Genomic DNA, 25,364 nt, shown 5'->3' with positions numbered 1-25,364 from the left:
GACTCTCGCTGTGTTTGTGCTGAGATGGCAGTAATGAATAGCGATACAGTGGCTGGCTATCTGTTGCTCAGTGGCTGTGCTGCTACGGCAACGGGTTCGCAACACTTGCTTCGTAAAGCACGCATGCCCATGACCTGAGTAGGCCTTATGGAAATCAACAACCATGGACCCTATCCCCTCCAATATGACCGACGAGACCTTGCTTCCGTCTTTCTCTATCCCTGCTGTGTGGTCAGCTTGCCTTTCCGGTCGCCGGATAGCTAAACCCTTGGATACAGGCCGACTCGCAAATGATGTCAGCAGTCTGTGTCGCTGTGATAGCACAGCAACTCACAACCCGAGTCATGTGAGCAACGAGCTGTTGACATTCAATTTTCACAAGCTAGGTGGTTGGCAGCAGGGCCAAGACATTAGCTCGAAGAGGCACGAGGCATTATGATCTCAAGCCCTCGCTTCCCATTTTCGTCGCCGTGCGCTGGAATCGCTATCCCAACAGCCGCCTGAAGAACCGCGTCAGACCCGACCCATCGGACTTCGCTTTACGTTTCTTGTCGGATGTTTGGGCTCGAGGTGGCGGTGGGCGTGTTGGCGTCGTCGAGATGGGGTGGTCCAGCGGAGATGACGCTGACGGAGCGGAAGCCGATAAGAGCAATCGTTCTCGCATTGGCGGCGGTGGTGGTGGTGATGGTGATGGTACAATCGACTGGTTTGGTAGTAAGGGGCCTGATCGACGCGGGGCGGAAGGCTGGCCATGCGCTCGGAGTGCAATCAGGATCCGGCGCTGAACGCTGGGGTCGGAATCTGGCCGTGGGTGGACAGTTCGATTGAGCCGTCGCAACACCCGGTCATCAGCGATAAATTCCTTCCAAGATCTGCGTCCCATGGGGAGAATATTGGGATCTGCACCCATCTCGAGGAGAAGGTCTACTATATCAAACATGCTCGTCTTCACCGCGTAATAGAGCGCGGTCCGTCTTCCGGAATCCATGCCGTTGACATCACGACTCGATAACTAACTAAATTCTATACCTATTGCTATTGGTTAGTCGATGAATTGGAAGAGTGAGTGAGGGGCTACAATGACCAAGTGAAGGCAACAAGTAAAAGGGGTAGCATGAACCGCGATGGCATGGGATCAATCTCGTCTCTCTCACCTTTGCCTGGCCCGGTCAAAATAACTCCAACCCTCCCCGCCATTGCCAAACATCTAGAAGTCATGACTCTTGCAAAGACCTATTTTCTGTGTCCGACATCGGATTTTCTCCACCCACCGCCAGTGGGTCCGCTGTGTCTTGGATCTATACTCCGCTCCACGTCAACACCGCAATACCCTCTGAATAGAGGGGGATCTGTTGTCGTGACCGCGCCATTACCGCCGGTCGTGGACACCAACTGGAGGAAGACCATCTCCACCGAGCAAGGACTCGGGTGCGGTGTCTATGCACAGTTCCTGCAGCTGGCTACCGGGGAATCGCCTCTTGGGCCTGAGGTGAGCGTTGAGACTTCCAGAAAAAGGGCGGAGGTGTTTGCATTCGATCGGATGACGACTCTATCATTCGAGCCATCGCAAGAGTACGTTGAAGAAGCTATCCAAGCACCGGCCGTGCAGACGTGGCTGCGGGAGCCCAAACAGAGATTCGCCCCCGTGGTCTCGCTCTTTCTCGTCACGGGTATGAAACTCGTTCAAGGCGCCAGGATCCGATACTCCACTGCGCAGAGTGCAACAGTCCGAGGAAACATTGGGTTTGACGTGACTGCGCTGGGTACATCCATCGGCCCAAAGGGCCACTGGGTGAGCAGGAACGAGGACGGGACAGAACTCAATCGTGAAACGGAATTTGTGTTTGCGTTCCGCGTGAAAAGGCTCAGATTCGGGCGCAAACTGAGGGTGGAAGAGTACAACAAGGGCGCATTCTTGGCCATTGGTGGAGAACAAGAGGATAACGCATCTGTTCTGGTCGAGGAAGTGGACGGGTCACAGATGAGGGCAGCTCTAGCCGTTCCGGATGCGACCGAGAATGGGAATGTCTATTGCGTCCCCGCTTAAATATGCTACAATCTTTTCGAGACCCCAATGACCAGTGGGCAGCTCTACTTTAACGGCATTGTCAGTACCTAGCTGTCTAACTATACATGTGTTTCTTGATGTCCCCAATCTTTTCATAGACATGCTTCCTTGTCGAATCTCTATCAAATATGACATGGGGCGTGAGGTAGTGATAGCCTGCTCCTCTTGTATGCCTGACCATACTCTTCAGAACCGCATCCATCGAGCCGGCAAATTTCAACCACGGCCCCAGGGATTCACTGCCTGGTTTGATATATTGGTCTTGCTGTCGGACAAAGGACAGAACCGATGTTGCTAGTCCAGCGGCTATAGGGGTTGCGATCGATGTACCTGACAATACCTTGACAGTTTGACCGCGGCCATCTTGGTTAACTGGCCAATGAGAGGAGACACACTCCCCAAGTAGACTGAAGTTGACATCTTTGTCGTCTGCGGTCGGGTTGAACATGGAAGGATTACCATGTCCATCAGTCGAGTGTATACAAAAGACACCGGGATACTGAGCTGGAAAGGCCCTGCCAAGGTTCCCTCCATCATTCGATGCCGCCGAGAATAACAATGTCTGACTGTGTATAGCATTGGCTATGGCTTCTTTTATTGGGGGGCTGTGTTCACGAATCCCGAATGACATCGAGATGATGTCCACTTTCCATTCGGAAACTGCGAAATTGATGGCCTGAAGAAACATTCAGCTCGAATTCGATATCCTGCTCTGCCACAGAGACAGTCCTACCTTTGCAATATCGCCGTAGGTACTACGATCGAGTGTCTCTCGATGCGCTATTCTGGCGATGTAGATCTCAGCACATGTGGCAACTTTGAGCAGAAGCCCAAGAGCATGAGTGCCGTGCCCGATCTCATCTCCGATGTCTTCTGGCTTTGTGTTCGCGATGAAGCTTCGCGCGGCCTTGATCCGTGGATCCAGTTGTCGATTATCGGTCATTAGAAGTGGATTCTGAGGGTCAAATCCAGAATCTAGGATCGCTATTCGTACCGGTTCAAACGCTCTGGGCTCGGCTTCAATTGATTCGTATGGGTCAACAAAGTGATGAATGGAAGACAGAAGGTTGTCCATCCATTGTTGCGAAAGTTGACTCCTGTCTACCTATTAGAACCGCCAAGCATCGTGACCATTAAGAAGAGACCTCACTCTTGTTCACAACTCGCCTGGTAGCTTGCATCAAAAAAACACAAGCTCTTCGCTGGCGGCTCCGCCAAATGTCCGCTGAGTTGCGTTCTCAAAGGAAGCCGTGCCGGCATTCGTAGAGCCATCTCTGAGATGAACGATGTGTAATCCGCAGGCGTGACGTCAGAACTAGAACGGTCCGGAATTGCTTGGGCGCCGATACTTTCATTATGTGAGTCTGCCTTGTCTGTTCGATGGCGCACAACTTCGCAGCCGATGGAGCCCCAGCGGAGCCTATTCTCTTGAGACTCAAATGAGCCCAGATCCTCCAACCGAAGTCCCCACCCCTTGATTATTTCAGACTCAAGCCGCTTGACAACATTTTGGTAAAATAGTCGCTGTACGCTGACCGATTCAAAGTCAGCCTGCTGTCCAGGGGGTAAGTACTCCCACTGCAGGCATGCCTTGGTAGCAAGATAGTAATCCACGCTCGCATCAGCTTCCAAAGATTTAAGCTTTTCGAGACTGGTGTAATAGTCAGTGTTGACGTTTCTGATGGTGGACGAGTCCTCCTGCATCAGGTCCACGGGTGTGCAATAATGAAGCTCGCACAAGAGTATACCAAGCGCTAGCACACTGGCATTGGGATGCACCCTGTGTTTAGAGTTCTCCGAGCCAACACCGTTATCTTCATTGCGGTTTGAATGGATTGGGATGTGCTCTAACGCGAGGAAAGGTTTCGTAATATCTGGAAGTTCTCCACTTTGCAGTGGCTCAAAGAACAGAATCTTCGAGTGATCGAAGGAAGGCTGCAGCCACGGTGTCTCCAAGAACGGCAGAAGTGCGGTCGCCAGAGTGACGGCCAAGACCCGTTTACCCTTGAATGGCAGTACAGATGAGCCCCCACGTAGTTCCTGCTGACGCTTGAATAATGCCGACAACGAAACCGTTCCAGACCTGCTATCACCACCAAAGGTCTTTGGTTGCGGACGAAGCCTCTGAAACCTCCCATCTTCAAGAGCAAAGTTCAAGCAATTAGCCTGGCCAAGAGACTCTGTAATGCTTTGACAAATGTGGGCAAAATCGGAAGCACCGCCAGTTGCAGGCTCGAATGTGCTCCTCATCCTGTTATTATGCACATCTCTGCCGCGAGTTCGTCAGTCAAGATCATGGCCGATTGCCGGAGGCCATAAAAGCTTACTTGACGGTTATTCTGGCTTCTTGTAACTCTACCGCAAGAAGAGACCGTACGCCGAAGAAAACTTCGAAGCACGTCTCGACCTTCAGATCCTTCCTTTGTCGTGGCAGCGAAAGTCGAACGCTTAGTCCTGAGCACTTATGGCAAACACAGATCCAATCTCTTCGTAACGCATTGTTCAAGGATAACAACCGTCTTCTCATCAGCACGGCGAACTCGGCATTTGGGTCTTCGGGATCATCGCACGTAGCTGGATCTTCGCGAGGTAGAACCCGGCGTCTCTTAGCGTCACTTTCCAGATACGCCAGTTCCTGAATGACAGCTTCACTTTCTCTTCTTCGTTTACCAGGGCGAATGGAGATTTCAGGGCTGGAATGCGAATTTTGATTCCGACAGTTGATCACGCTGCGCATCGTCTGAAACATTGGATACGGCACATCATCCAGTAGGCGCTGGTGCATTACTTCATGTTAACAAGTAGCAAGCGAGGGGCTGGAAGACTGAAGCTTGTTGTATATGAAGAGCGCTTACATAGTCTGGTTCTCGGGTAGAGTCGTACTGAACATAGTCTTCGAATGCACGCAAGACCTTTGCACGACGTTCGGGCTCAACCTCGTCCAAGTCGTCGGCATCATGCTGCATGTATGCATCCGTTCGAAGCCAGGCTTCGCATGCGCGCGATCTCAACGACGCGGGCTGCGCGGACCTTTCCGGTGGTTTTCTAGCGAAAAACCCAAGCACGGCCTTCAAAAGACCTCGAGAATCGTTTTCGTCCATCATTCAAAATCAGCCCAAATGGATGAAAGATTTGACCGGGACTCAAATCGGCTATAATATGCAAGGATTGAAAGGCAGAAACTAGGCGCCTTGGCTATGTATTATTAAAGCCTGCCAGTTCTGGCCTCGGGGCTGTGCTAGCCTGCTGCTAAGAAGAAAAAAAACATTTCTGATTTTAGGCCGTCTATTCACAACCCTCCTTCTGACAAAAAGGATCTGGGTAGGGGGTAGCCAGAAAAGACCACTACACTACGGCAGGTTTTTTTATTCCCATAGCTACGCGTACAATTGTCTAGTAGAAACAACCTTTTTCCATGAGTATGGGATCGCGAGTGACAGATAGCGGATCTCAGCGCGGAAGTATCCGGGATGACCCCTTCGGAAGACCAAGCGGAGAGTACTGTACTAGTAATACTAGTAACAGTATTAACCGCGTACTGTACTATACTGTACTAGAATTTCCAGTAGTGGGGTTAACCCACTAGGTTCGGCGCGTATTTCAGCCCTCAAAGCTTGGACCAGGACCAGGAAACAGCTGCAGTGGATTCAGTGGATTCTCAATACGACAAAATCCACCTATCTTTGTTCGGAACACATCAATAAGCCCGTTCTCCAGCCAATATCCTATAGATTGGGGTGAATTCTCCGGCTCGAGGGTGGGATAGGCTTGATGGGTTTGTTTATTGTTTATCTCTTACCGCGTTTCTGAGCCGTTCGGGTGGGCCGACGGGGACCCAAAATAATGAACAGCAGTAGACTACGGACCTCAGCGGTGACAAGCCCCGACTCACTAAGCGGCTAGCTTGAGAATGACTACGAGCAGCTGATAGCAATGGCTCAATTAAGTGGACCCGGGGCTTGAAATCAACTAGTAATCTATAGGTAGTTCCTCGGTCATTTTGAGACTTTGCTAGGAATCCGATCCTTTGTCTCCTCACTGACGCCACAGCGGCTTAACCATTTGTCTGCTCGTTGAGTGGCCACAGACGTGTATGTAACCGTCATGCTGTGGATGCTAGCCCTGCCGTTTCTACCGGGAGATAAGTAAAGCCTTGCTGTTGTAGGAGCGCCCTCCTTTCTATTTGAAGCGGCAGCGCTAAGGCTATGCATCCATCCACGGTACCGTATAATTTAACAGTCCTGCTGTACAGTACATGCGTGCCATCCTACCCCGGATAATCGGGACTTTTGTAAGGAGCAAATTGTTGCTATCTGTCAATTCCCGCTTAACTTCCAATCAGTCCCATCGCCCTCAACTATACCTTTGCGCTGGTATCCCTCGACTACCGCCTTGTTCTAGGTTGAGCTAAGCCCACTGTTACATGACAATTTCCTGGTGACATCTCTCTGCTTCTCTACTCCTTTTCCCGGCAACTTAGAACTAAGCTCTTTTGATATTCTTCATCCTGGCACTGTCCGACTCTTGATGCTCAAGTATCTCGGGAGTAATATTATGTCAGGGGCAAACCTCCAAAGACGGCAAGTGCCGAAAGTCAATATGAGTACCAGGATTGGTTCCACGAACCAGCCCAAGGTCAAAGCACGCATCGTTACGTGGCGGGAGATCTCCGAATGGCAATTCGACAACAAATATATCCTCGGTGGCTACCGGCCCGCGAGAGCAGACTATATGGAGATCTTCACCAGCCTGACCTTTTTGCACAACGAATCGTGCAATGTCTATACTCATCTGATTGGAGCTCTGCTCCTACCACTCGTTGCAACTACGTTTCGGCGAGAATTGGCACAGCCTCATTTCCTCGGTGTGTCATTTATGGACTACGCTATGTTTGGGATCTACTTCTGGTGTGCGGAAATCTGTTTGGTCCTCAGCGCGCTCTACCACCTGATGCAACCCCACTCGCATAGAGTAGAACAGTTCTGGCATGGAATGGACCTGCTTGGGATTGTTGTTGTGACGGTGGGAACATTTTCGTCCGGCATCTATTATGTCTTCTTTTGCGAAGCGAACTTGCAGAAATTGCACTGGACCATTGTAAGTCTCCCCCGTGACGCGCTTCTCCGCACAGCCCAGTGGAATGCAACCGTACCCTGACGCAAGCCCTAGGTCCTACTTACGGGATTCGTCACCGGTGTCCTTATCTCGAATCCATTGCTCAGAACACCGCGCTGGCGGAAATTGAAGGTGGGCGCTTTCGTTACCTTCGGTGCTTCATCATTTATACCTTTGCTACATGGAGTTCAGCGATACGGGCTCGGATACATGCTGCAATACTCGGGAATGCGATGGTATCTACTCGAGCTGAGTCTCTATGGCATTGGAGTCAGTCTTTATGCGGTATGTCTGCACGCCCACTCACTCCGCTTTCTAGCCCGAGAGAAAAACAATTCTGACAAAGCCCTATAGTCCCGTATTCCAGAACGCTTGGCGCCTGGAAGGTTCGATATTTGGGGGAGCTCGCACCAGATCTTTCATCTCGCTATCCTAGGCGCGATGTACACACACCAGATTGCTCTGTTTCACGGCTTCACAGCCTGCCATACATTGGATGTGTGTCAGCTCCAGGGTGTCTATTGAGCAAATTGCAGCTTGATTCAATGCCAGTGTACAAGCTACAGTACATACAATCCACAGAGCACGTAGACTCGTTGGCAGCTGCTTGAATGGTACGACGCTAAATATCGAGAAGGGGAATCTGAATCGGCAGCCCGCCGTGATGGCAATAGGTCGAGAATCTATGGAAGATAGGACAGTAGAACCTTGTAGACCTCAGTACGGTACCGAAGAGATATGACTCATGGCCATTGCTCTTCCGAGAACTTCAGTCCCCCTTCGCTCTGGCGGCCAATGTCTGTTGTTATTAGACGCTAGTAAGAAATCCGCCAAAAATACTCGAGGACTTTCTGGTAAGGACGTACCAGCCTGTCCAGTGCTATTGAGGATTATGGCTGTACTGGCTTCGACTAGCGCTTCGAGTGCTGTGTCCGTCGTCGTTTTTAATGGAGAAAATGATTTACATTGGAACTAATTTGAATGATTTAGAGCACTCAGAACATATTATCATCTCGAATCAGAGTCTCACAGCAAGACTGATCATTCTGGCTGTCACATGACACTTTCCCCACAATCCTGTACCGCTTCTTATAGAACTCAAACCACTCATTGAGGATCGTCTGCTCTTGCTCCCCGAGGTGGTGGAACTCAGCTGTGCACGATGACTTTTGGAAGGATGATCGAGCCAGTGCATGCGAAGGATCTTTCCCCGCATATTCTGCATGGTGGCAATTCGAGGTCAATCTCAATCCAGCATTTAACGTCCCTTGGCAGGAATGTACAGGCGTACCGTGATAACACCCCCCCGGCGCGAAAGCGGGATTCCTGCTCACATCGAAGACTATCCCCTTGATGGCGAAGAGGGTCGGACGGGCGGGATCTGTGCCTGGTGCATGTTATTTGCCGAGGTCTGGGTACTGGTGCTCGGTGTACTTTAGCATACCATCGGCGAGGTGTAGTTCGTGCGGACTGATAGGGTCGAGCTTGTCGAGATCGAGGGATTCGGGATACTCCATATTCGAGTCATTATATGCTAGTGTTCCGCAGATAAATAAGATGTACTGCCCGATTCTAGTCTTGGTAGCGGATACTCGACTTCTTAAAGATTATCCCCTGGAGCAAGAACTGTGGTATCTCCCTGCACTGCCTCCCCCGGCTATTCTGTCTCACGGGAATGATCGGTTGCTGGCTCTGGACCAAGCCTGTGAAAGGAGTTGGGTAGGTGCAGGCCTCACGTTCCCACGGAACGCGCAAAAATAAACCTCAGCAATAGTTCATCTGGACCGTGCAAAGCGAGATCCTTTATTGTTTTCCCCGCTATTGTTCCGGTTCAGTGGAGATGGTACCGAATCAGGTGGAGTTTGCCACCCCGAAGAAACAATGGTACGAACATCCCTGCAGCATCATCGATTACGAATTCAATGCTTAACTTCCGGTCAAGCTCATGCTTCCCCACCAGTCGGTAGAATTTTTTGCCAATTCTCGGATCCGACTCCGCAGGAAGCCGTTGGGCAACAACGCGCTTATCCGGGGTTATTTTCTCGCAGACTAGTAGTTCAGAAGCGGGAAGGGTCGGCTAGACGCATATAACACCACCAATACGGGAGATGCTAGTTTTGTAGCTCTTCACAGCTCGATATGTGGCTCTTCAATCAAGTTGAACACCCACCGCTCAGGCTATATGACACTTATACGCAATATCCATCGCCATTGACAACAACCAGAAGCCTAGCGACTTCCCCAAGAACCCTCGTCCCTTGACTCCCAAGCCATGAAGTCCTTCCCAACGCGCTCTGGCCAGATCTTGATACACGGCCACTTGGGCGTCGGGGTGCACGACAGGGTCGGGGGTCAGACGTACCTAGTGGTGAATTGCCTGATGGTAAACAGAATGCGGCCCAAGAAGGGCCCGTTGCGACGGATACCAAAAGGATAGTTAGCAGACGGAGAGTGTTAGAAGTGTGAGAGGCAGGCAAGAAGTAATGCAGTAGAGCGGTCTTTATACTAATTTCATTCCATAGTGTATGTATACCGGCTGTGCAGATACGAAGCCGCAACACCCTAAGTATACTCCTGTGTAGGAAAGATATAAGACGCCGGAATCCAATTTGTGAAACATTGTTCATGACTCAGTGGTGGTGCCGGGTCGGCTCTTCGGGTGTACTTTGTTCATTAATGACATACAAAACTTCCAAGTTGATATTTTCACAAACCAAAAAGAACAGCAACCCTCCCCAAATGGACCACGCGGAACCTTCTAGAGGTCGTTGGCCAGTATCAACCCCCCTAGTCGCTGGTGATTTCCATCCCCCCCCCCCCCCCCCCCCCGGGACGAACTGCTTCCTTTCGGTGTGGGCGCTGCCAAGGCCTCTCTGCAGAATTTTCCATTAAATCGAGGATTCTGCATCTGTCTGCCAGCCGAAGCCAGCGCAGTTCCACACAACAGTACTATAGGCTTTTAGTCAGGTTCTATTACCAAAGCCTGACTCGGAATCTACCTGGCGCTTCCCATTCAAACGGTAAAAGTCAAAGTGATCGCCGTCTGAGAGCAAACCGTATACGTCACGAGCTGGCTTTCCGGCGTCTTCCGGCATTTCTGCACCACCACTACTCCCATTACTTTATTAGTAACCCTTGTTACTTACCCCGACATTTAGATCAGCTAAAGCGAAATTTACTTACGCATATACCCCAGAAGCTGGGGCACACCCCGGAAGATCTCATCTCTTCCATTTTGACCTCGATGGCCACCAGATGCTTATGAGCATCATCCCCATCACCGTAACACAAGGACCAATCCACATTCCCAGCAAGCTCGATTCTCTTCTCGGGGAAACGTGCAACCATCAAAGTCTCATACTCGAGATGAACCGCCGCGTGTTCATTCTCTGGATTTCCCAATCCTCCTACTACCGCCTGAAGAAACAGATCTACACGGCTTCTTACTTGGGCTTCTTTCGCGCGGGAACCTTTGGTTGCTTAGTGGCTCTAAGCCATATATCTAGAGCTTGACCCCAGTATAATGTCAGTAAGCGTTGTCATTGTAAGTCGTTGTCAAGCAAGATGACCGGCTCACCTAGATGTTGCGCCCACTGCGACGCTCGCGATTGCCAACATCGTTGCACGACGGCCACTGTTTCGAACACTCAATTAGCAAGACTTAGTCGTAGCCTGGGGTAAATTACATAGAGCAGGATAGACTCACGTAAAGTAGCCAGGAGTTGAACTCCATGACAAGTCTCTCTGGACTTTGCCTCGATGCAGGCAATGTACTTGAAATTATCGTTGCCGTTGCCATAGCAAAGCGACCAGTCCACGTTCCCTGTGAGGGTCTTCTCTGGGATCGATAGAGATCTCGAATGGTGATCAAGTTCTCCTCGTTCATTTTGGATGAGAAGGAAGAGGAAGTAGAAGTGGAGAGGTTCGAGAAGCTGGAGGAGGAGGAAGAAGAGTTTGTCACTTCGGTCTGCCCGCAGGAAACTTGGGGAATGGTGATTCCATTGAATGATGGAGCAGTGTGAATGCCGGCTTCTACGAGTGAATCTGGTGGTGGGAGAGGATTGATTGAATGTTGAAAGGAGCGATCAGGAGGACGAGGGTGAAGGAGAAGGCACAACGGGAGTACTATAGCAGCCTGCTTTAGGGCCTGTTCTAGCAGTGAAGTACTAGACTGTAGACTAGTCCTTGGCCGGTGATTGTCGATCGCGAGCAGGTTCGGGTTGCCAGCTGCGGTCACAGTGCACCAGAGGGTCGTCATGATGAAGACGACCAGGTCATCAAGTTGAGGTAGGGCTGCGGGCGTTCTTCGAAATGAGCTTACAGTGACGAGATGGACCCAGTTTGCTTGGTGACACATCCACCTTTGGGGAAAACCAAGATCAGACATAGCAAGCACATAGCTCAGTACACTCGTCTCTCCACTGAGCAAACCTCTTCTCGCGATGGAATCCACCAACAGCGACACCACGAGCCGCCTCCTCTGCCTTCCTCGGGAGGTATTCGACATGATCCTGCAGCTCCTCACCCCTCCAGCGCAGGTGTGTCTACTCCTAACATGCCGCGGCCTCTACCACCACCAAGTCTACAACGCCACCATCAGCGACCTCCGTCCCCAATTCCAAATCACCTCCGACATGATGAATTACAACAAGAAGCGAGGCTACGATCGACCCACGATCTACCGCAGGGCCCTCCTCCGCCAACTCCAAGACGACCGCTGGGCCTACTGCTTCGCATGCTTCGAGCTCCATCCGCGGGCCGAATTCGACAGCTACAGCTGCCACCACCGATGGGCGCCGTTCCTGGCGCTCAGCACCAGCGCCATGTGCACCGCGCAGACGGGCATCGTCGACCTCTGCCCCTGCATCAGCCTCACCGCGCGCCACAAGATGCGGATTGCCCGCTACCTCGCGAAGGATGCGTCCGACCCGCAAGACCGGCGGTATGCCCCTATCGACACGGACCCCCGCTTCCGAGTCATTCCCACCGGCCCCAACACTCGCGGCCTCGTCCACGACTGCAACATCCCCGCCTGCTGGGCGGGTGACATTCTCTCCCACAGCATGGTCCTCTTCCTCGACAGTCGACGGAACCTGATCGCGCACACGTGGTACCGCGTAAGCACCCGCTGGGGTAGTGCCGGGTGGTCCTTGTATGCGTGTCCGCATTATTCTCTCCTGGCCTTTCGCTACATTGAGCCGGTGCGCAGGCCTTCCCACGTCTGTCCACTTTGTCGAGCGCAGTGGCACACGGAGCTCGGGTGGCCGTGGCGGGACGAGCTGTGGGTGACCCTCACCAGGGATCTGGGGGGTGCACGGTGGCCGCCCGATGCGGCGTGGCAGGCGCAGCGTCGGGTGCGGAGTCGGGGTTGGTACAGAAAGATGTTCAAGGAAGACAGAATGGGGGTGGATTGGGTGCAGGATCGGGATATTGTGGACGATTCGTATGGGGAAGAGAGTGCAGGGGATCCGGACGAGTGGGATTATCCGTATGAAACGGAATCGGAGTTCTTCAACGATTCGGACGAGTCGGAGTCAGATGATTCACTCAGTTCGGACGATTCAGACGAATCAGAGGAGTCAGACTCTTCAGATGATTCGGAGGATCCAGCAAATTCAGCGGATACAGATGATTTGGACGATTCAGGGTGATTCCAAGGTCTGGAGGCGCAAGGCGTAACACAATTCAGATGATATGAACGATGCGATATGCTTTCAGGCATGACTCGGCGAACTAACCCACTTGATTAATTTTGGTGGCTGGTGGGTTTGGGAATAGCTTAGAAGCAGAGTCACTTCCTGGAAGGATAAATGCAATAAAGGCTGCATCAGCTCTCGTTCAGGGTACGTACACCTACAAACCTGCTAGACTCTTTCTCTCTTCGCCCCCCTCAGAATCGTAGAGTTAAGGTTAATGCCCGCCGCTCCACAGAAACCCTAACTATTAGCTCACCCTCAGCAATACTACAACCTACATCTTGTTTTGCCTACTTGCCACCTCAGACCCTTTGCTTCAGCGTACACATGATGTCACTGTACAACCTGCTCTCTGCTTTCTTCCCACCAGGTCCTCTATCCTGATCACTGGTGATATCAATCTTTAGATCATGGCACAGTCACTACATAGGATGCGAAAGATTCAATACATTTGATCAATGTATGCGGACGATTGAGCACTCAACTATCCCTTAGAACCGGCAGTCTATCCTCGCTGTTCAATGGCGCCGTAACGATGCCTTCGAACGATCAGTACGGAAAACGCCTTGCAGTCAACTACATCGACCAAACCGCTCGAAGCGATCCGACCAGTACAGCGGTGTATCAGACCATTACAGTGGGCTCAAGCACACAAACGCATACAGTGACGTATAGCAACCTCGCCAACATCATCAACAACCTCGCCAGGTGGCTGGACGAGCTCACACCAGTGACAGAGGAGCACACGCGGACCATTGGGTTAGCTCCATCTCCATGCTGCGAGATCATGGTCTAACTCTCCTGTTAGATATCTTACTGCACTGAAACATGCGCAAACAGGATACGGCAAGGGCAAGCTGATAGCCAGCCTTCTGCTCCATCGAGCCGGAGAACTCGCCGGCGTGCGAGGATCGATCTGCCGTCTGGGCCAAATCGCCGGACCGGTGGACTCAGCAGGTGTATGGCCTCGTCGGGACTGGTTCCCGTCGCTTCTCGACAGCTCCCAGGCCATCGGGTATCTACCGGACTCTCTAGGGGCGCAGGATAGTCTCACCTGGATTCCGGTTGATATCCTGGCAGAGTTGATAGCCGATCTCGCGCTGACGGGAGAAAGGAGCGGAGAGACGACGTCTTACTACCATTTCGTCAATCCACAGTCGGCCAAGTGGGCGGATATGGCACCGAGCGTGATTGCTCAGCTGCAAGGGGAGTGCACAATGACAAGCTTGTCTGAGTGGGTGAGGAGGCTCGAGGATCATGCGGCCAGAGCAGCGAGCTCTGAGACGCAGCCTTCATCGGGGGTGAAGTTGATTGGCTTTTACAAGTCGCTTCAAAGCCGTCCGCTGGATTTGGAGACCTGTCAGACTCAGGATGTGATTCCTCGGCTTGGGAGTATAACCGCTGTGAATGAGGAGTGGATGCGAGCATGGCTGAGACAATGGGCTCATCCAGAATAAGATGGAGATGACAGGCCGTGAGCTAGGAACTATTTTTTGAGACTGTCCATGGGTAGCCACTTTCGGGGCTTGGTTGAAGTGTATTTTCATACTCATGAACCCATATTGCACGGTCTCAACCCCATCTATCGACCTTTCTGAGTAATACGGCCTGACTCACAGGTATACGCGATGCCCGGCTTGAATTCGCTGATACTTCTCGAACAACCAGCTGGCGGGGTTATACTGCGTACAACGTAGATTTCACATGACTCAGCGCTAGTGCAACGATGGCTTTCTTGTGCCCAAATTTGGGCGTCCTAAGTTGATCCCCGTTCAGAAAGGGTACTGAATCAATCTGGTAGTGCGGGGCGGTACCCAGCCCTGAGTACCGTACGCCACTTACGCCCCTGAATGCAGAGCGTGGCTGCCCGCATCACTTTTTCCTGGGACAGCCAATCCGGCTCATCCATTTCCGAGGAATTGATCGATCGAACAAATAGGGCGTGTAATCCAGCCATCCATTGACTCCACCCATCCTAAAAATAGCCGCCCCAAAGACATGGACAAACAACCCCGCCACATCACGTGCCATCCTTATCGGCTATCGATAAATAACTTATCCCCTGGCTTGAGAAAGCAACATCACAACAACATACATATACACACACAACACCTCGGCTCTCCATCACACAACACACAACACACCACACCCAAAACCCTCCCTCACCACCCACCAAACCCCTAACCCCCACCAAAATGCCCCCACACAACGGCCTCGTCCACCCGAAACAATACGACGTCAAAGACAGCAACGTCGAACTGATCAACAGCGCCCTGGACCACCAAGTGAAACACAACAGCGCCACCACCGAGCCCGCCTGGCGCGCCGTCGGCACGACCCCGGGGCTGTACATCTGGCGCATCGAGCAATTCGAAGTGGTCCCGTGGCCGCGGGACCGGTACGGCGAGTTCTACGACGGGGACAGCTACATCGTGCTGCACAGTGCCAAGCCCCCGCCTTCGCAAACCCAGCAGCCGCAGCCGGACACTGAGGGCGAAACCCCGCTGCAGCTGCAGCATGACATCTTCTTCTGGCTGGGCAGCCACACGTCGCAGGACGAGGCCGGCACCGCCGCGTACAAGACCGTCGAGCTGGACGAGTACCTGCACGGGGCGGCGACGCAGCACCGCGAGGTGCAGGCGCATCCGTCGAGCGAATTCGTGGGGTTGTTCCCGCGGATCTCAATCCGGAAGGGCGGGGTGCAGTCTGGGTTCCGGCATGTGGATGGTTCTGCGGAGGACGAGGAAGAGGGGAGGATGATGCTGTTGCGCGTGTTCAGGCATGCCGGGGCGGCGCGGCCGGGCTCGTTGATCGTGCATGAGGTCGAGCCGACGTGGCGGAGCTTGGACGATCGGGATGTCTTTGTGTTGGATGTCCGGGATAAAATCTGGGTGTGGCAGGGCCGGGCCTGCAGTCCCATGGAGAAGGGGAAGGCGGCGCAGGTGGTGCATGATCTGACGCAGGCGAAGCACGTTGAGGTCGAGGTGCTGTCGCAGCTAGAGGCGCGGAGTAAGCTCGTCGTCGACATGCTGGGCGGGCGCGAGGTCGAGCAGCTCTCGTTCAGCGCGCCGCGGCCCATCTCGGAGAAGCGGAAGCGGGCGGCGGGCGATGAGGATGAGGACGAAGGCCAGAGGGCTGGTGGCGCGCAGCAGCGCAAGTTGTTCAGGCTGAGTGATGCGGATGGCTCGTTGTCGTTTGAGCTCGTCAAGGAGGGGAGTCACATCGGCAAGGCGGATCTGGATGGCAAGGATATCTTCCTGTTTGATGACGGGGACCGGCTGTGGGTGTGGCAGGGGCTGGAGGCGAGTGCCGCGGAGCGTGCGCTGTGGTTGCGCGTGGCGCAGTCGTATGTGCGCTGGCTGCAGGAGAGTCCGGAGGGGTCCGAGGCGCACCTGATTCCCATTTCCAAGGTCGTGCAGGGCCATGAGAGTCCGGCGTTTATGCGCGCCATCGCTGCGGAGGCTTAGGGCCGTTGTTGGTGGGAGAATGAAGTGTACTGTATATATGCTATGTATCACCTAACATATCACGTTTTCGGGATCTAGGCAGCAGGTTATGCTAACGGCTGGCATCAGTGAGCATTGCTGTAGCTATCTCCAAACACATTATAGTATCCAAACCTCAGTCCAGTACATACGGGGGTGATAATGCAACTTGTTCCCCAGAAGAAAGCTATCACCTTCCTGCGGAGTAGTGTCAACCACCACACACCCGGTTTGAAGAATTGGATTATGGATTACACCAATTCCAACCCTAACTTCCGTCTCATTCTTCGCTGGCCCTATGCCACCGTGGCACCGCACCCTGCTCAAGGATCTATGTTTGGGTGGGGTGAGGATCACAAAAGAGGCAGGTAAGCGCGATTATGTAATCTCTCCAAATTAAATTAGGGTCCAGACCCACTTGGAAGTGATGTTCGGGCAGTCCAGTTGCGTACAGTTGCGTACTTTGGGAGACTTTCAGGCAAGAGACCCCGCGGGAAAGATTTCCCTCTGGGATATGAACTTTGTCCATCTTAATGATCCACATGCAGACCGGCTACACCAAGGCAGACTGGCTACTAATTTGTGTTTCTACTCGAAATAAAATTAAAAAACAAATCAAGTTAAACTAGAAACCCACGGGAAAAGTACATGATGAGAATTCCGACTTTTTCGCTTCCTTGCCACCTCATTGCTGACTAAATTATGCTGAATGCTGATGCTGTGGGCTTAGTTAGGGAAGTTCGCACTCGACCCGCCGATGCCCCCTCGCGCTTTCCAAACCCAACCCCTCCGGTCCTGACTTGGCGCTGCTTCATCTGAGCTGCTTTGACGTGGATCGGCCGCTGCACGGAAAATGGGGCAACGCCACCGTTCTTTGACGGGCTGTGGCACCTGTCGCAATCGTCACCTGAAGTGCGACGAAGGCCGGCCAACATGCCAGATGTGTCGAACAACGGGGATCACATGCCCAGGATACAATGCCCAGGTCAAGTGGCCTTCTGTGCGCAGCATAGATGGAGGCTCCGAGAGCGAGCGATCTGGGGACCGTGTTTGGCGTCGGCCACTCTATCAAGGTTGGTCAGCAATGGACCGTTGCGAGCATCGGAATCGCTCCTCATTGACGCAACTGTAGTCGTCGAACAGGAGTCTATGACAAAGTCGACTGTCAGTAGCCTCGGGCCGACTACGGTCAACGCCGCACTGGAGAACATAGATCGTTGGTTGGAGACAGGCTATGGCCGCCGACCTTTCTTCCAGGGACCATTTGGTGTTTTAGACCTGCTGCAAACCACGTCGTCGCGCAATCCCGAGGCTGTCGACGATGTGCCTCGAAGCCAAGCTGACGGACAGACGCAGGACTGTGGCAATCGAGGAATTGTCGAGCGCTATGCTGCCGAGATGCATCCCATCGCCGACGAGTCAGTGCTCCCAGCGGCAAGCACCCATCGGCAACTGTTCGAACCGCCTCCACCGTCCACTGTGGCTTCCCCCTGTGATGATAGACTCCAAGACGCCTTGAGCCCTCATTCGCCCATGAGCCGTTCGTCTGTTGGCTGGGATATGCGAGGAGCCGCACTGTCTCCCGACGTTCCGCCACGCGCTCTCGATCTTCTCCGTCTCTTCAAGGCCAATGCCCTTTCGTTCTCTTCGCCGTTGAGGGGTAGCCCAGATTGTCCTTGGCAGACAATCCATCTCCCTGCGGCCATGTCCACGTACGCGGAGGTACTGGTCACCCAGACGGCCAGTCACCACAGACTGTCCCTATTCCATTCGCTCGTTTCCGCCAGCTGCCTCTACGGTGGTGCGGAGCGCTTGCGAGATACCATGGACTGCGAGACGTCGCGTGTTTCGAGCCAACAGCTGGCCAAACAACACCTCAAGCTTGCCCTGGAGGAAGAGCGTACGGGCAGGCACCCAGTGAAATACAAGGAACTTCTCATGGCCATACTTTCAATGATTTATCTCGAGGTTTGCCAACTTCATTCCATTCCCCGAAACGACTAGAAACGCTCATCGCTGCCACAGATTCTGTCTGAAGACTACCACGATGCGCAAAGGCTCTTGGTCGAAGCGGAGTGGTTGATACGACGGCGGGGATTCTCCAAGGCGCAAAGGTCGTGCGAGGCCCGGACTCTGCACCACATCTACACCTGGCTGCGCATCCTCGCAGAGAGCACCTGCGGCTGTGCCCTTGTCCGAGTTTGCCCGGCACGCCCGAACGCCAGTCTCGTCGCGGATGGGAGACCAGCGCAGGCCCTTCGAAGCTTCCGGCTCCCGAGCACGGCCACGCTGAGCGAGCTCGACATGGAGGTTGAGAAGACCGATCCCGTCGGATATGAGGATCTCCACCTCGAGGTGATGGGCACGTGGAGCAGCAGTCTCTTCCACGGCATGTACGGGATCCCGGAGTCCCTGATGGGCCTGTTGTCCCAGGCGATTCGCGTGGCCAACGAGCAGGAACTGCTGGCGCGCGACACCCTGGCGGACGTGGAATTCGTGACGCATCTCAACCAACGGGCCAGGCGGTTGGAGCACCGCATCTTGTCCTGGGACCAGAGACCGTCGCCGGCCAGCAGCGAACGCGACCGTGCACCTCCGCAGCCACCTGGCTACAACAGATTTGCCATGCACCAGAGTCTGATACTCTTCTACTATCGCCGCGTCCACAATCTCAATGCTCTTATCTTGCAGGAGACCGTGCGCAAGGCATTGCGCTTCATCGAGCAGGCATGTAGCTCGAACACCACCGAAGGGCACAATTCGTCTCTACTATGGTCCGGTTTCATTGCGGCGTGTGAGGCCGTGGACAAATCGTTACAAGTGCGGCTGCTGGACTGGCTGCACGTCATGTTCCGCCGGACCGCGGTTGGCACTTTTGCTACTGCTGCAGACGTCGTGCAAAAGGTTTGGAAGGCACGGGAGGAGACCGGTGATTATACACTCAGCTGGTTTGATGTCATGGGGCATGATCGGTGCCCCATTATTGTAGTCTAGATCTCCATCAGGAGGAGATGAAGTGTACATAACGCCGATTACGCCAGCTTCTGCGCCGGCCGCGAGAAGTTCCGGGACGCCTCAGCGAGGACGACGCGCTCGATCTCACCCTCGAGTGAGGAGGGTCCTTGGGGCCGCCATCCTAGAATCTCCCGTGCCCGGATCGCCTGGTACTGAGCATTGGTGCCCCAGATGGCCGACCCGTGAGGCGTGAGTCTGTCCGCGGCGGCCGCATCGATCTCCACCGCCTCCGGCGTCCGGATGAAACCCTGGGAGTGGGCGAAAGTTGCGATCCCTTTGCCGATATCTCCGAAAGACTAGAGGGTTACAAATTAGATATTAATTAATTAATTAGTCCCGCTGCTGCGCCCACAACAATCGCGGAGAGAGAGAGAGAGAGGGAGCGTGTCCCGGGGTGGCTCACCATCTTGCCTGACTCGGCGAAGAAAATCCCATTCTCATTCCATAATTCCGGGTTCACCTGTCGCGTGGATTCGACAACCAACCTCAGGAAGAGTGCCGTCAGATCGGATACGTGGATCGTACTCCATGTGTTGAGGCCGCGGCCGAGATGAAGGCCGTGTCCGTGTTGCAGAGTTGCCTTGGCGAGGTCGGGGATCTGGATACTCCGCTGATTCACGGGCCCTCGGCCCTGGCCGTAGATGAGGGGCCCGTAGACCATGGCCGTCCTCACCCGAGGGTTGGTGGCATGCACTCCGCGGATGATATGGTCCACCGCACGCTGCGGCGAAGCGGCAAGGATCTCATGAATCTCGTGGATTTGGTCCAGATCATTGTAGATCTTGGTGCCGGGTTGGCCGAAGCTCTTAGCCTTCATCTCCGCGCCGGCCAGGAAACTGGCGCCAGAGATCTGGATCCATGCTGAGTGTTGATCAGCTGAATATTCCATCGAAACGTTTTTTTTTTTCGTTGGAAGAAGGGGGGGAGAGGGGGGGGGGAGACTTACTTGGGCTTTTACGCTCGCTCTTCGCCAGTCCTTCAGCGATAGCCTTAGCACTAGGCACGTGACTGGAGCTTGCCAGATCTGTAAGTTGTCCATATCGCTTGTCAACACCATGGTTATGGTAATTATGTGTTTGTCTGGGTTGGGGGTTTGAAACATACGAAGCACCACATCAGCCGTAGACGCTGCTTGTTGGATTTCTACACTGGAGTCCAAGTCTGCAATGAGCGGGATCACCGTTGGAAATCGTCCTGTAACGACCGCGGCCTGGCTCTTGTTGCGCACAAGGGCAATGATGCTGGACGCCGTCAGGGTCTGCGTAAGGCCGTGGAGGACGTCTCCACCGATGAAGCCGGTAACACCTGTACTGCAGAGAATGAGTTCCGATCCACTAAAAGGCTTCCTGCCAGTGCTCACATGAAGACCTTCGGACTCATACTGAATGAATGAATGAATAAATGAATGAATGGACTTTGATGTGTTTGTGGAGATAATCTCTCAACATTGTCGTCTCCGTGGATTGCGCAGACATTCTTATACTCTCACAGCATCCATACGTAATCGGGGAAACCTGCCTGGGGATCAATCAATATGACATTAATAATGGAAGTGGGTCCCCGGAAGTGGGGGGTCGGTCGGCTTAATTCCCGCCTTTCGTGGACTGTGCAACTAATTACTAACTGCCTCTTCCCCAAAATGTGTGATGGGAAGTGGCAGGTTATCGCGAGCGAGCAAGCCCAACCAAACATCTAACTACCATCCACAGGTGCTGGCCGCTACGTACGTAGATGTTATCACCAAGCAAGACCATCCTTGCAATACTCCGCGACCAGAGCCAGCAACCAGCAACCAGCAACAACTGCATGCGTCAGCAATTCGCCAACGAGGTCAACGTAGAAATCGCTCGGTACGCTGCCGAGTTTGTTCGTGAGTATGGTGACAGGTTTGGCCCCGATCCCCTGCGTTCCCAACCCTCCGGTCGACGCTGCGGGGTACTCGTGCTGCAGAGGTCGCCGAGCTCGCGGGCGATCCAAGGTGTCAATCGGAGGCGCGTCGGCGGTAACACATACAAACATCTTCATGGTGGACGAGCTGATCGTGCATGGCCGCTTCAAGACACTGGACCTGGGTCAGTGATTTGTCCTATGCTCGCATTCCGAAAGGTTGTTGTCCCCCTGGCGAAACGCGCGGTGATCTACCTAGTAGGCACTTCTCAGCCAACTTAGGAAGTAATTGTTTTTTCTTTGACTACGAGAGTCAAGATATCCAGAAGATGTATCCCCGCAATGCTCGGGAACCGCACGTCGGGCAGCGAGAGAAATGAGCATGCCCTGGTGAGGGAGCGGTCGTCAGCATTTATGCTTGGACGAGGGCGACACAACGTCTTTTCTATTTCAATGTGAACCTGTTGGTGATCTGTCGCCGACTGGGCGCTTAGTTGATTCCTTGTTTGATTTATCCAAATCTTCAGAGGGAACCCTTCTTTCCGGTATATCAATCGATGTGAAAGTTTCTAACTCAGCCTTGGTCGCAATGCTCTTTCGATGTTGCAGATGATCAGTGAGCGAAGTTCCATTTGCCGGATGGCCTGGCTGCAATGGTCACCTTCCGTAGGGCGGATCCGATGCGACAGAGGAAAAGGGCAATTGGACAATTGAAGCCCTTTGCTTTTGTCGTAGATATATACCCAACTCGCTGGTTGAGACGGGATCAAGCACTCCGTGCACAGGACTCACTCATATCAACCTGCGACTCTGTCAGGAGTACGGAGTACTCCGTACAAGCATCGACAAGCATATCCAGCGCGACCGCCATCATTCCACTGACCCGCGCGACCCCTCACTTAGGGCTAAGGCAGGCTAAAGCTAAGGATCGGCCCTCCGCATGACTCGTCCTAGACCGGGATACGAGACTGGCTGCGCCTGCGCCATGTGATGTGCCTACCGACTTGTGATCAACCTATTAGTTATCACTTCTTTATGCATGAATCCAATAATCCTCAATAGATCGACAGGGGGATATTACCCAGCAGACAGATCAACCCCGATCATTCCAACATTCCAGGACCTGGTACGGAGCGCATTCCGTTGCCTTCAGCTAGAATTGCTCGCTCCCATAACTCCTCAACCACCTTTCTCCAGTCCAGTCCATGCGAGCGCCACTGACTCGGTGCAGACTGCACCCCTAGTCAGCTGAGCCCGCGAGATCAGCCACAGGGCGCCGCGCGGTGGGCTCGCTCGTATCGGCGGGCGAAAGAAGCAATATGCTGGAGATCTCGACGGGGGCTGCCTGAGGGCTGGATCTGAGTGGGCAGTCCGCAACTGAGAGATCGGCATGGCCTGCCAAGCTGAGATCGCCAGCTCGCTGGCTGGGGATATAAGTCTGCCTTTCCCTGCTGCTTGCTACCGCCGAACCCAACCCAGCCCAACCCAACCAGTCCAACCGCCATGCACATCCCATGGTCCCTGCTCACAGCAGCCACGCTGCTCGCGCCCAGCGCGCTGGGCACCCGCACCAGCCCCAGCCCTAGACCCAAGAACACAACGCAATACAGCGTCCAGGAGCTCTGGACCCTGGAAAAGACCTTCTGGGATAACTTCCTCTACCCGGCCAACCTGGTGCAGACGAAAGCCATCAACTCGACCCTCTTCGCTCCTGACGTACGCTGGCAAAACCGACCCAAATCCCCCTTCCCCCACTAACGAAATCAACAGATCCAAGGCCGCGTCGACATAACGCGCGTCTTCAACGGCTCGACCCTAAACACAGAGTACCTATTCGGCCTCTTCAGCGACCCGACACACTTAAGCCTCGTCGGCGTGCCCGTCTCCTACAGCATCACGCAGTTCACAGCCGCGCCGAACACCAACCTCGCCTCCGCGACGACAGTGGTGACCTTCAACGCGACCTCCTTCGGCAACCTGCTGCTGCCCGTCACGATCGACACGTGGATTATGTGGAACGCGGCGGGGCAGATCGAGCAGTACGACGCGACGTTCCGCTGGTTCGGGTTCCTGGTGGACACGCTGGTCGGGGCGCTGGCGCAGCAGACCAACGCCACGGCGACCGCGGCGACCGCGTACCTGACGCAGCTGCTGGCGAACCAGATCTGCGCGACGCACGACCGCTACTGCACGGGGGCGAACCAGCAGTACGCCGACACGGCCGCGTGCTACGCGTTCCTGACGCAGAGCATCCCGCTGGGCAAGGACTACGAGCTCGGCCGGAATACCCTGCTGTGCCGCGAGGTGCACGAGCACATGGTGCAGTACGATCCCGCCGTGCACTGTCCGCATATCGGGCCAACCGGGGGCGAGTACTGCATGAATGATCAGACATACGCGCAGAAAGTGCTGCAGAAGTATTTCCGGAAGTCGTGGGTGATCCCTGAGGTGGGCGGGGAGGCGGGGGATGTTTGGTTGTAATGTAATTCTTACTGCCTAAGTATTAAATGCTAGGAGAACTAATGAAAACACGCTGTGTCATAATTACTTGCACTGCAGTAACTTACAGTACTATAAACAAACCATCCAACAATTCAATTGTCAAACCCCAACCCGGCCTCCTTCCGGACCGCCCCATACACCGCCGCAATATCCCCCTTCTCGCCCTTCTCCCGCTTGACCTCCTGCAGATACCCATCCGTCACCTCGACACTGCGCAGCCGCATCCCCGCCGCGGCCGCCAGACTCCCCGCGTGACGCAGATCCTTGCGGGCGAGATCCACCGCGAACAGCGGCTCCTCGCGCCGGCAGTAATCCCCGCTGCACATGCGGTCGGCGTACGCCGCGAACGGGCCGGGGAACATCCGATGGATGAACTCCTGGTAGACTTCCGCCCCGAGCCCGGATTTCTCGGCCGCGACCAGCCCCTCCGCGAGACTCTCGACCGTGTTCAGGATGAAGGTGTTCCCCAGCACCTTGAGGGTCGTGGCCCGCCCCACGTCGGCGCCGGGCATCGGCACCACCGCTTTGGCGACCACCCCCTCCAGGAACGGGGCGAGGCGGTCGATGGCCGCCTGCGGCCCCGCGGGCACGACGACCAGTTGCCCCGCGTCCGCGGCGGCGGGGGCCCCGAAGACCGGGCACGCCACGAAGCTGGCCCCCCTCTCCGTGAGGGTGGCGGCGATGCGCCGCGAGGTGTCCGGGTGGACGGTGGAGCAGTCGACGAGGATCTTGGAGGTCAGGTCCAGGTCGGCGGCGGAGGTGAGGGTGGTGATGATCGCGTCGAGCGCGGGGTCGTCGCCGACGCAGATGAAGATGATGGTCGCGGGGGAGACGGCGGCGGGGAGCGTGGGCGCGACGGTCGCGCGGTCGGCGGGGAGCGTGGCGGCGAAGGACTCGGTGCGCGAGGCGGTGCGGTTGTAGAGCGTGATCGGGGCGGTTTGCGGGCCTTTGGTCGCGAGGTTGCGGGACATGCCCTTGTTTTTTTGGTGTTAGCTGGGGTGGTTAGGAGGGGACAGAGGCGGAGAACTGCACTTACACGGCCGATGTTGCCCAGGCCGATCCAGGCGATGCGTTCGTTTGCCATTTTGGTTGTAGTATCAATATGAAAGATAGTCAGTCGCAATGCGTGGGTGCAGATGCAATGCAGAGGAACTGTTGTTGATGAGGGGCAGAAAGTGGGATGAAGCGGGCATTATAAACTGCGGGGAAGATGCGCCAGCCGGGCATCCTCGGATGCCAGTTTTGGGTGTTCTGGTCGATCTGCCCGGCTTGCGGATATCCGGGAGACTAAATTCTTAGCCGACCTCACTCCGATTCTCCCCTAGTCCCACGTACAGTAAGTATGTACAAGGTCAACGTCAACTCCACGAGGGCATTTGATGAGAAATTGGGCATTCGCGCGCAGTTACGACCCAATGATACCAATGGATCAAACCTTCTGACTGCCACCGAGAATGAGTCACATTCTAGTAGATTGGAAGACAAAAGCAACTCACAACAATCCAGCCTGCATGTAACACCAACCCAGGACCAAGAACGTTCTTCCAAACCAGCCGAATTCCATCAAACCCATAAACAACCACCAAAAACATCCCC

At 54.3% G+C, this 25,364-nt stretch overlaps 13 protein-coding genes across 13 annotated transcripts; 8 read left to right on the top strand and 5 right to left on the bottom strand.

Moving 5' to 3' along the window:
- Nucleotides 1–163: 163 nt before the first annotated feature.
- BO72DRAFT_501270 (uncharacterized protein) lies at nt 164–785 on the top strand (the record flags this gene model as incomplete). The annotated part of the gene is made up of 3 exons (XM_040948963.1): nt 164–226; nt 279–346; nt 401–785. 3 exons carry the CDS (start codon nt 164–166, stop codon nt 783–785), a joined length of 516 nt encoding a protein of 171 aa, XP_040796174.1.
- Nucleotides 786–1,216: 431 nt separating this feature from the next.
- Nucleotides 1,217–2,047, top strand: BO72DRAFT_390208 (uncharacterized protein; the record flags this gene model as incomplete). Its single annotated transcript, XM_040941797.1, has 1 exon — nt 1,217–2,047. One exon carries the CDS (start codon nt 1,217–1,219, stop codon nt 2,045–2,047), a length of 831 nt encoding a protein of 276 aa, XP_040796173.1.
- Nucleotides 2,048–2,123: 76 nt separating this feature from the next.
- On the bottom strand, nt 2,124–5,219 carry BO72DRAFT_440367 (S8/S53 family peptidase; the record flags this gene model as incomplete). Its single annotated transcript, XM_040943446.1, has 5 exons — nt 4,924–5,219; nt 4,396–4,844; nt 3,219–4,313; nt 2,828–3,165; nt 2,124–2,728 (listed from the first exon to the last, which is right to left on the bottom strand). Exons 1-5 carry the CDS (start codon nt 5,170–5,172, stop codon nt 2,124–2,126), a joined length of 2,736 nt encoding a protein of 911 aa, XP_040796172.1. The 5' UTR covers nt 5,173–5,219.
- Nucleotides 5,220–6,622: 1,403 nt separating this feature from the next.
- BO72DRAFT_390192 (hemolysin III family protein) lies at nt 6,623–7,708 on the top strand (the record flags this gene model as incomplete). The annotated part of the gene is made up of 3 exons (XM_040941795.1): nt 6,623–7,165; nt 7,238–7,468; nt 7,538–7,708. 3 exons carry the CDS (start codon nt 6,623–6,625, stop codon nt 7,706–7,708), a joined length of 945 nt encoding a protein of 314 aa, XP_040796171.1.
- Nucleotides 7,709–8,134: 426 nt separating this feature from the next.
- BO72DRAFT_452982 (cytochrome b5) lies at nt 8,135–8,964 on the bottom strand. The gene is made up of 3 exons (XM_040945874.1): nt 8,628–8,964; nt 8,475–8,570; nt 8,135–8,402 (listed from the first exon to the last, which is right to left on the bottom strand). Exons 1-3 carry the CDS (start codon nt 8,698–8,700, stop codon nt 8,179–8,181), a joined length of 393 nt encoding a protein of 130 aa, XP_040796170.1. The 5' UTR covers nt 8,701–8,964; the 3' UTR covers nt 8,135–8,178.
- A 352-nt stretch (nt 8,965–9,316) lies between these two features.
- On the bottom strand, nt 9,317–9,924 carry BO72DRAFT_290347 (uncharacterized protein). The gene is made up of 2 exons (XM_040940355.1): nt 9,898–9,924; nt 9,317–9,847 (listed from the first exon to the last, which is right to left on the bottom strand). The coding sequence occupies exon 2, from the start codon at nt 9,808–9,810 to the stop codon at nt 9,373–9,375; it is 438 nt and encodes a 145-aa protein (XP_040796169.1). The 5' UTR covers nt 9,811–9,847; nt 9,898–9,924; the 3' UTR covers nt 9,317–9,372.
- A 1,701-nt stretch (nt 9,925–11,625) lies between these two features.
- On the top strand, nt 11,626–12,834 carry BO72DRAFT_501264 (uncharacterized protein; the record flags this gene model as incomplete). The annotated part of the gene is made up of 1 exon (XM_040948962.1): nt 11,626–12,834. One exon carries the CDS (start codon nt 11,626–11,628, stop codon nt 12,832–12,834), a length of 1,209 nt encoding a protein of 402 aa, XP_040796168.1.
- Nucleotides 12,835–13,414: 580 nt separating this feature from the next.
- BO72DRAFT_532132 (uncharacterized protein) lies at nt 13,415–14,638 on the top strand (the record flags this gene model as incomplete). The annotated part of the gene is made up of 2 exons (XM_040950418.1): nt 13,415–13,638; nt 13,688–14,638. 2 exons carry the CDS (start codon nt 13,415–13,417, stop codon nt 14,334–14,336), a joined length of 873 nt encoding a protein of 290 aa, XP_040796167.1. The 3' UTR covers nt 14,337–14,638.
- Nucleotides 14,639–14,991: 353 nt separating this feature from the next.
- Nucleotides 14,992–16,654, top strand: BO72DRAFT_452980 (gelsolin/scinderin family protein). The gene has a single exon (XM_040945873.1). It carries the CDS (start codon nt 15,075–15,077, stop codon nt 16,344–16,346), a length of 1,272 nt encoding a protein of 423 aa, XP_040796166.1. The 5' UTR covers nt 14,992–15,074; the 3' UTR covers nt 16,347–16,654.
- A 643-nt stretch (nt 16,655–17,297) lies between these two features.
- BO72DRAFT_501261 (fungal specific transcription factor domain-containing protein) lies at nt 17,298–19,358 on the top strand (the record flags this gene model as incomplete). Its single annotated transcript, XM_040948961.1, has 2 exons — nt 17,298–18,332; nt 18,390–19,358. 2 exons carry the CDS (start codon nt 17,298–17,300, stop codon nt 19,356–19,358), a joined length of 2,004 nt encoding a protein of 667 aa, XP_040796165.1.
- A 20-nt stretch (nt 19,359–19,378) lies between these two features.
- Nucleotides 19,379–20,832, bottom strand: BO72DRAFT_452977 (NAD(P)-binding protein). The gene is made up of 5 exons (XM_040945872.1): nt 20,740–20,832; nt 20,484–20,689; nt 20,326–20,403; nt 19,783–20,240; nt 19,379–19,675 (listed from the first exon to the last, which is right to left on the bottom strand). Exons 1-5 carry the CDS (start codon nt 20,757–20,759, stop codon nt 19,397–19,399), a joined length of 1,041 nt encoding a protein of 346 aa, XP_040796164.1. The 5' UTR covers nt 20,760–20,832; the 3' UTR covers nt 19,379–19,396.
- A 1,915-nt stretch (nt 20,833–22,747) lies between these two features.
- BO72DRAFT_415455 (uncharacterized protein) lies at nt 22,748–23,796 on the top strand. The gene is made up of 2 exons (XM_040942573.1): nt 22,748–22,982; nt 23,037–23,796. The coding sequence occupies exons 1-2, from the start codon at nt 22,770–22,772 to the stop codon at nt 23,745–23,747; spliced, it is 924 nt and encodes a 307-aa protein (XP_040796163.1). The 5' UTR covers nt 22,748–22,769; the 3' UTR covers nt 23,748–23,796.
- On the bottom strand, nt 23,787–25,293 carry BO72DRAFT_452975 (NAD(P)-dependent oxidoreductase). The gene is made up of 3 exons (XM_040945871.1): nt 25,265–25,293; nt 24,805–25,210; nt 23,787–24,742 (listed from the first exon to the last, which is right to left on the bottom strand). Exons 2-3 carry the CDS (start codon nt 24,850–24,852, stop codon nt 23,861–23,863), a joined length of 930 nt encoding a protein of 309 aa, XP_040796162.1. The 5' UTR covers nt 24,853–25,210; nt 25,265–25,293; the 3' UTR covers nt 23,787–23,860.
- Between the last annotated feature and the right edge of the window lie 71 nt (nt 25,294–25,364).

The sequence above is a fragment of the Aspergillus fijiensis genome (genome assembly GCF_003184825.1).
Source record: "Aspergillus fijiensis CBS 313.89 unplaced genomic scaffold BO72scaffold_81, whole genome shotgun sequence".
NCBI lineage: Eukaryota > Fungi > Ascomycota > Eurotiomycetes > Eurotiales > Aspergillaceae > Aspergillus > Aspergillus fijiensis.
This window is presented reverse-complemented; position numbering and strand designations above follow the sequence as displayed.

Bases quoted from the DNA above. Each gene is read 5' to 3' on its own strand.
- BO72DRAFT_452982 (XM_040945874.1), bottom strand. From the start codon at position 8,700: ATGGAGTATCCCGAATCCCTCGATCTCGACAAGCTCGACCCTATCAGT. The intron at 8,571-8,627 runs GTATGCTAAAGT...AACATGCACCAG, and splicing joins CGAACTACACCTCGCCGATG to GCACAGATCCCGCCCGTCCG. The intron at 8,403-8,474 runs GTACGCCTGTAC...GCCACCATGCAG, and splicing joins GCCGGGGGGGTGTTATCACG to AATATGCGGGGAAAGATCCT.
- BO72DRAFT_290347 (XM_040940355.1), bottom strand. From the start codon at position 9,810: ATGAACAATGTTTCACAAATTGGATTCCGGCGTCTTATATCTTTCCTA.
- BO72DRAFT_452980 (XM_040945873.1), top strand. From the start codon at position 15,075: ATGCCCCCACACAACGGCCTCGTCCACCCGAAACAATACGACGTCAAA.
- BO72DRAFT_452977 (XM_040945872.1), bottom strand. From the start codon at position 20,759: ATGAGTCCGAAGGTCTTCAT. The intron at 20,690-20,739 runs GTGAGCACTGGC...CATTCTCTGCAG, and splicing joins ATGAGTCCGAAGGTCTTCAT to TACAGGTGTTACCGGCTTCA. The intron at 20,404-20,483 runs GTATGTTTCAAA...GACAACTTACAG, and splicing joins TACGGCTGATGTGGTGCTTC to ATCTGGCAAGCTCCAGTCAC.
- BO72DRAFT_415455 (XM_040942573.1), top strand. From the start codon at position 22,770: ATGCACATCCCATGGTCCCTGCTCACAGCAGCCACGCTGCTCGCGCCC. The intron at 22,983-23,036 runs GTACGCTGGCAA...CGAAATCAACAG, and splicing joins CGACCCTCTTCGCTCCTGAC to ATCCAAGGCCGCGTCGACAT.
- BO72DRAFT_452975 (XM_040945871.1), bottom strand. From the start codon at position 24,852: ATGGCAAACGAACGCATCGCCTGGATCGGCCTGGGCAACATCGGCCGT. The intron at 24,743-24,804 runs GTAAGTGCAGTT...CAAAAAAACAAG, and splicing joins GCCTGGGCAACATCGGCCGT to GGCATGTCCCGCAACCTCGC.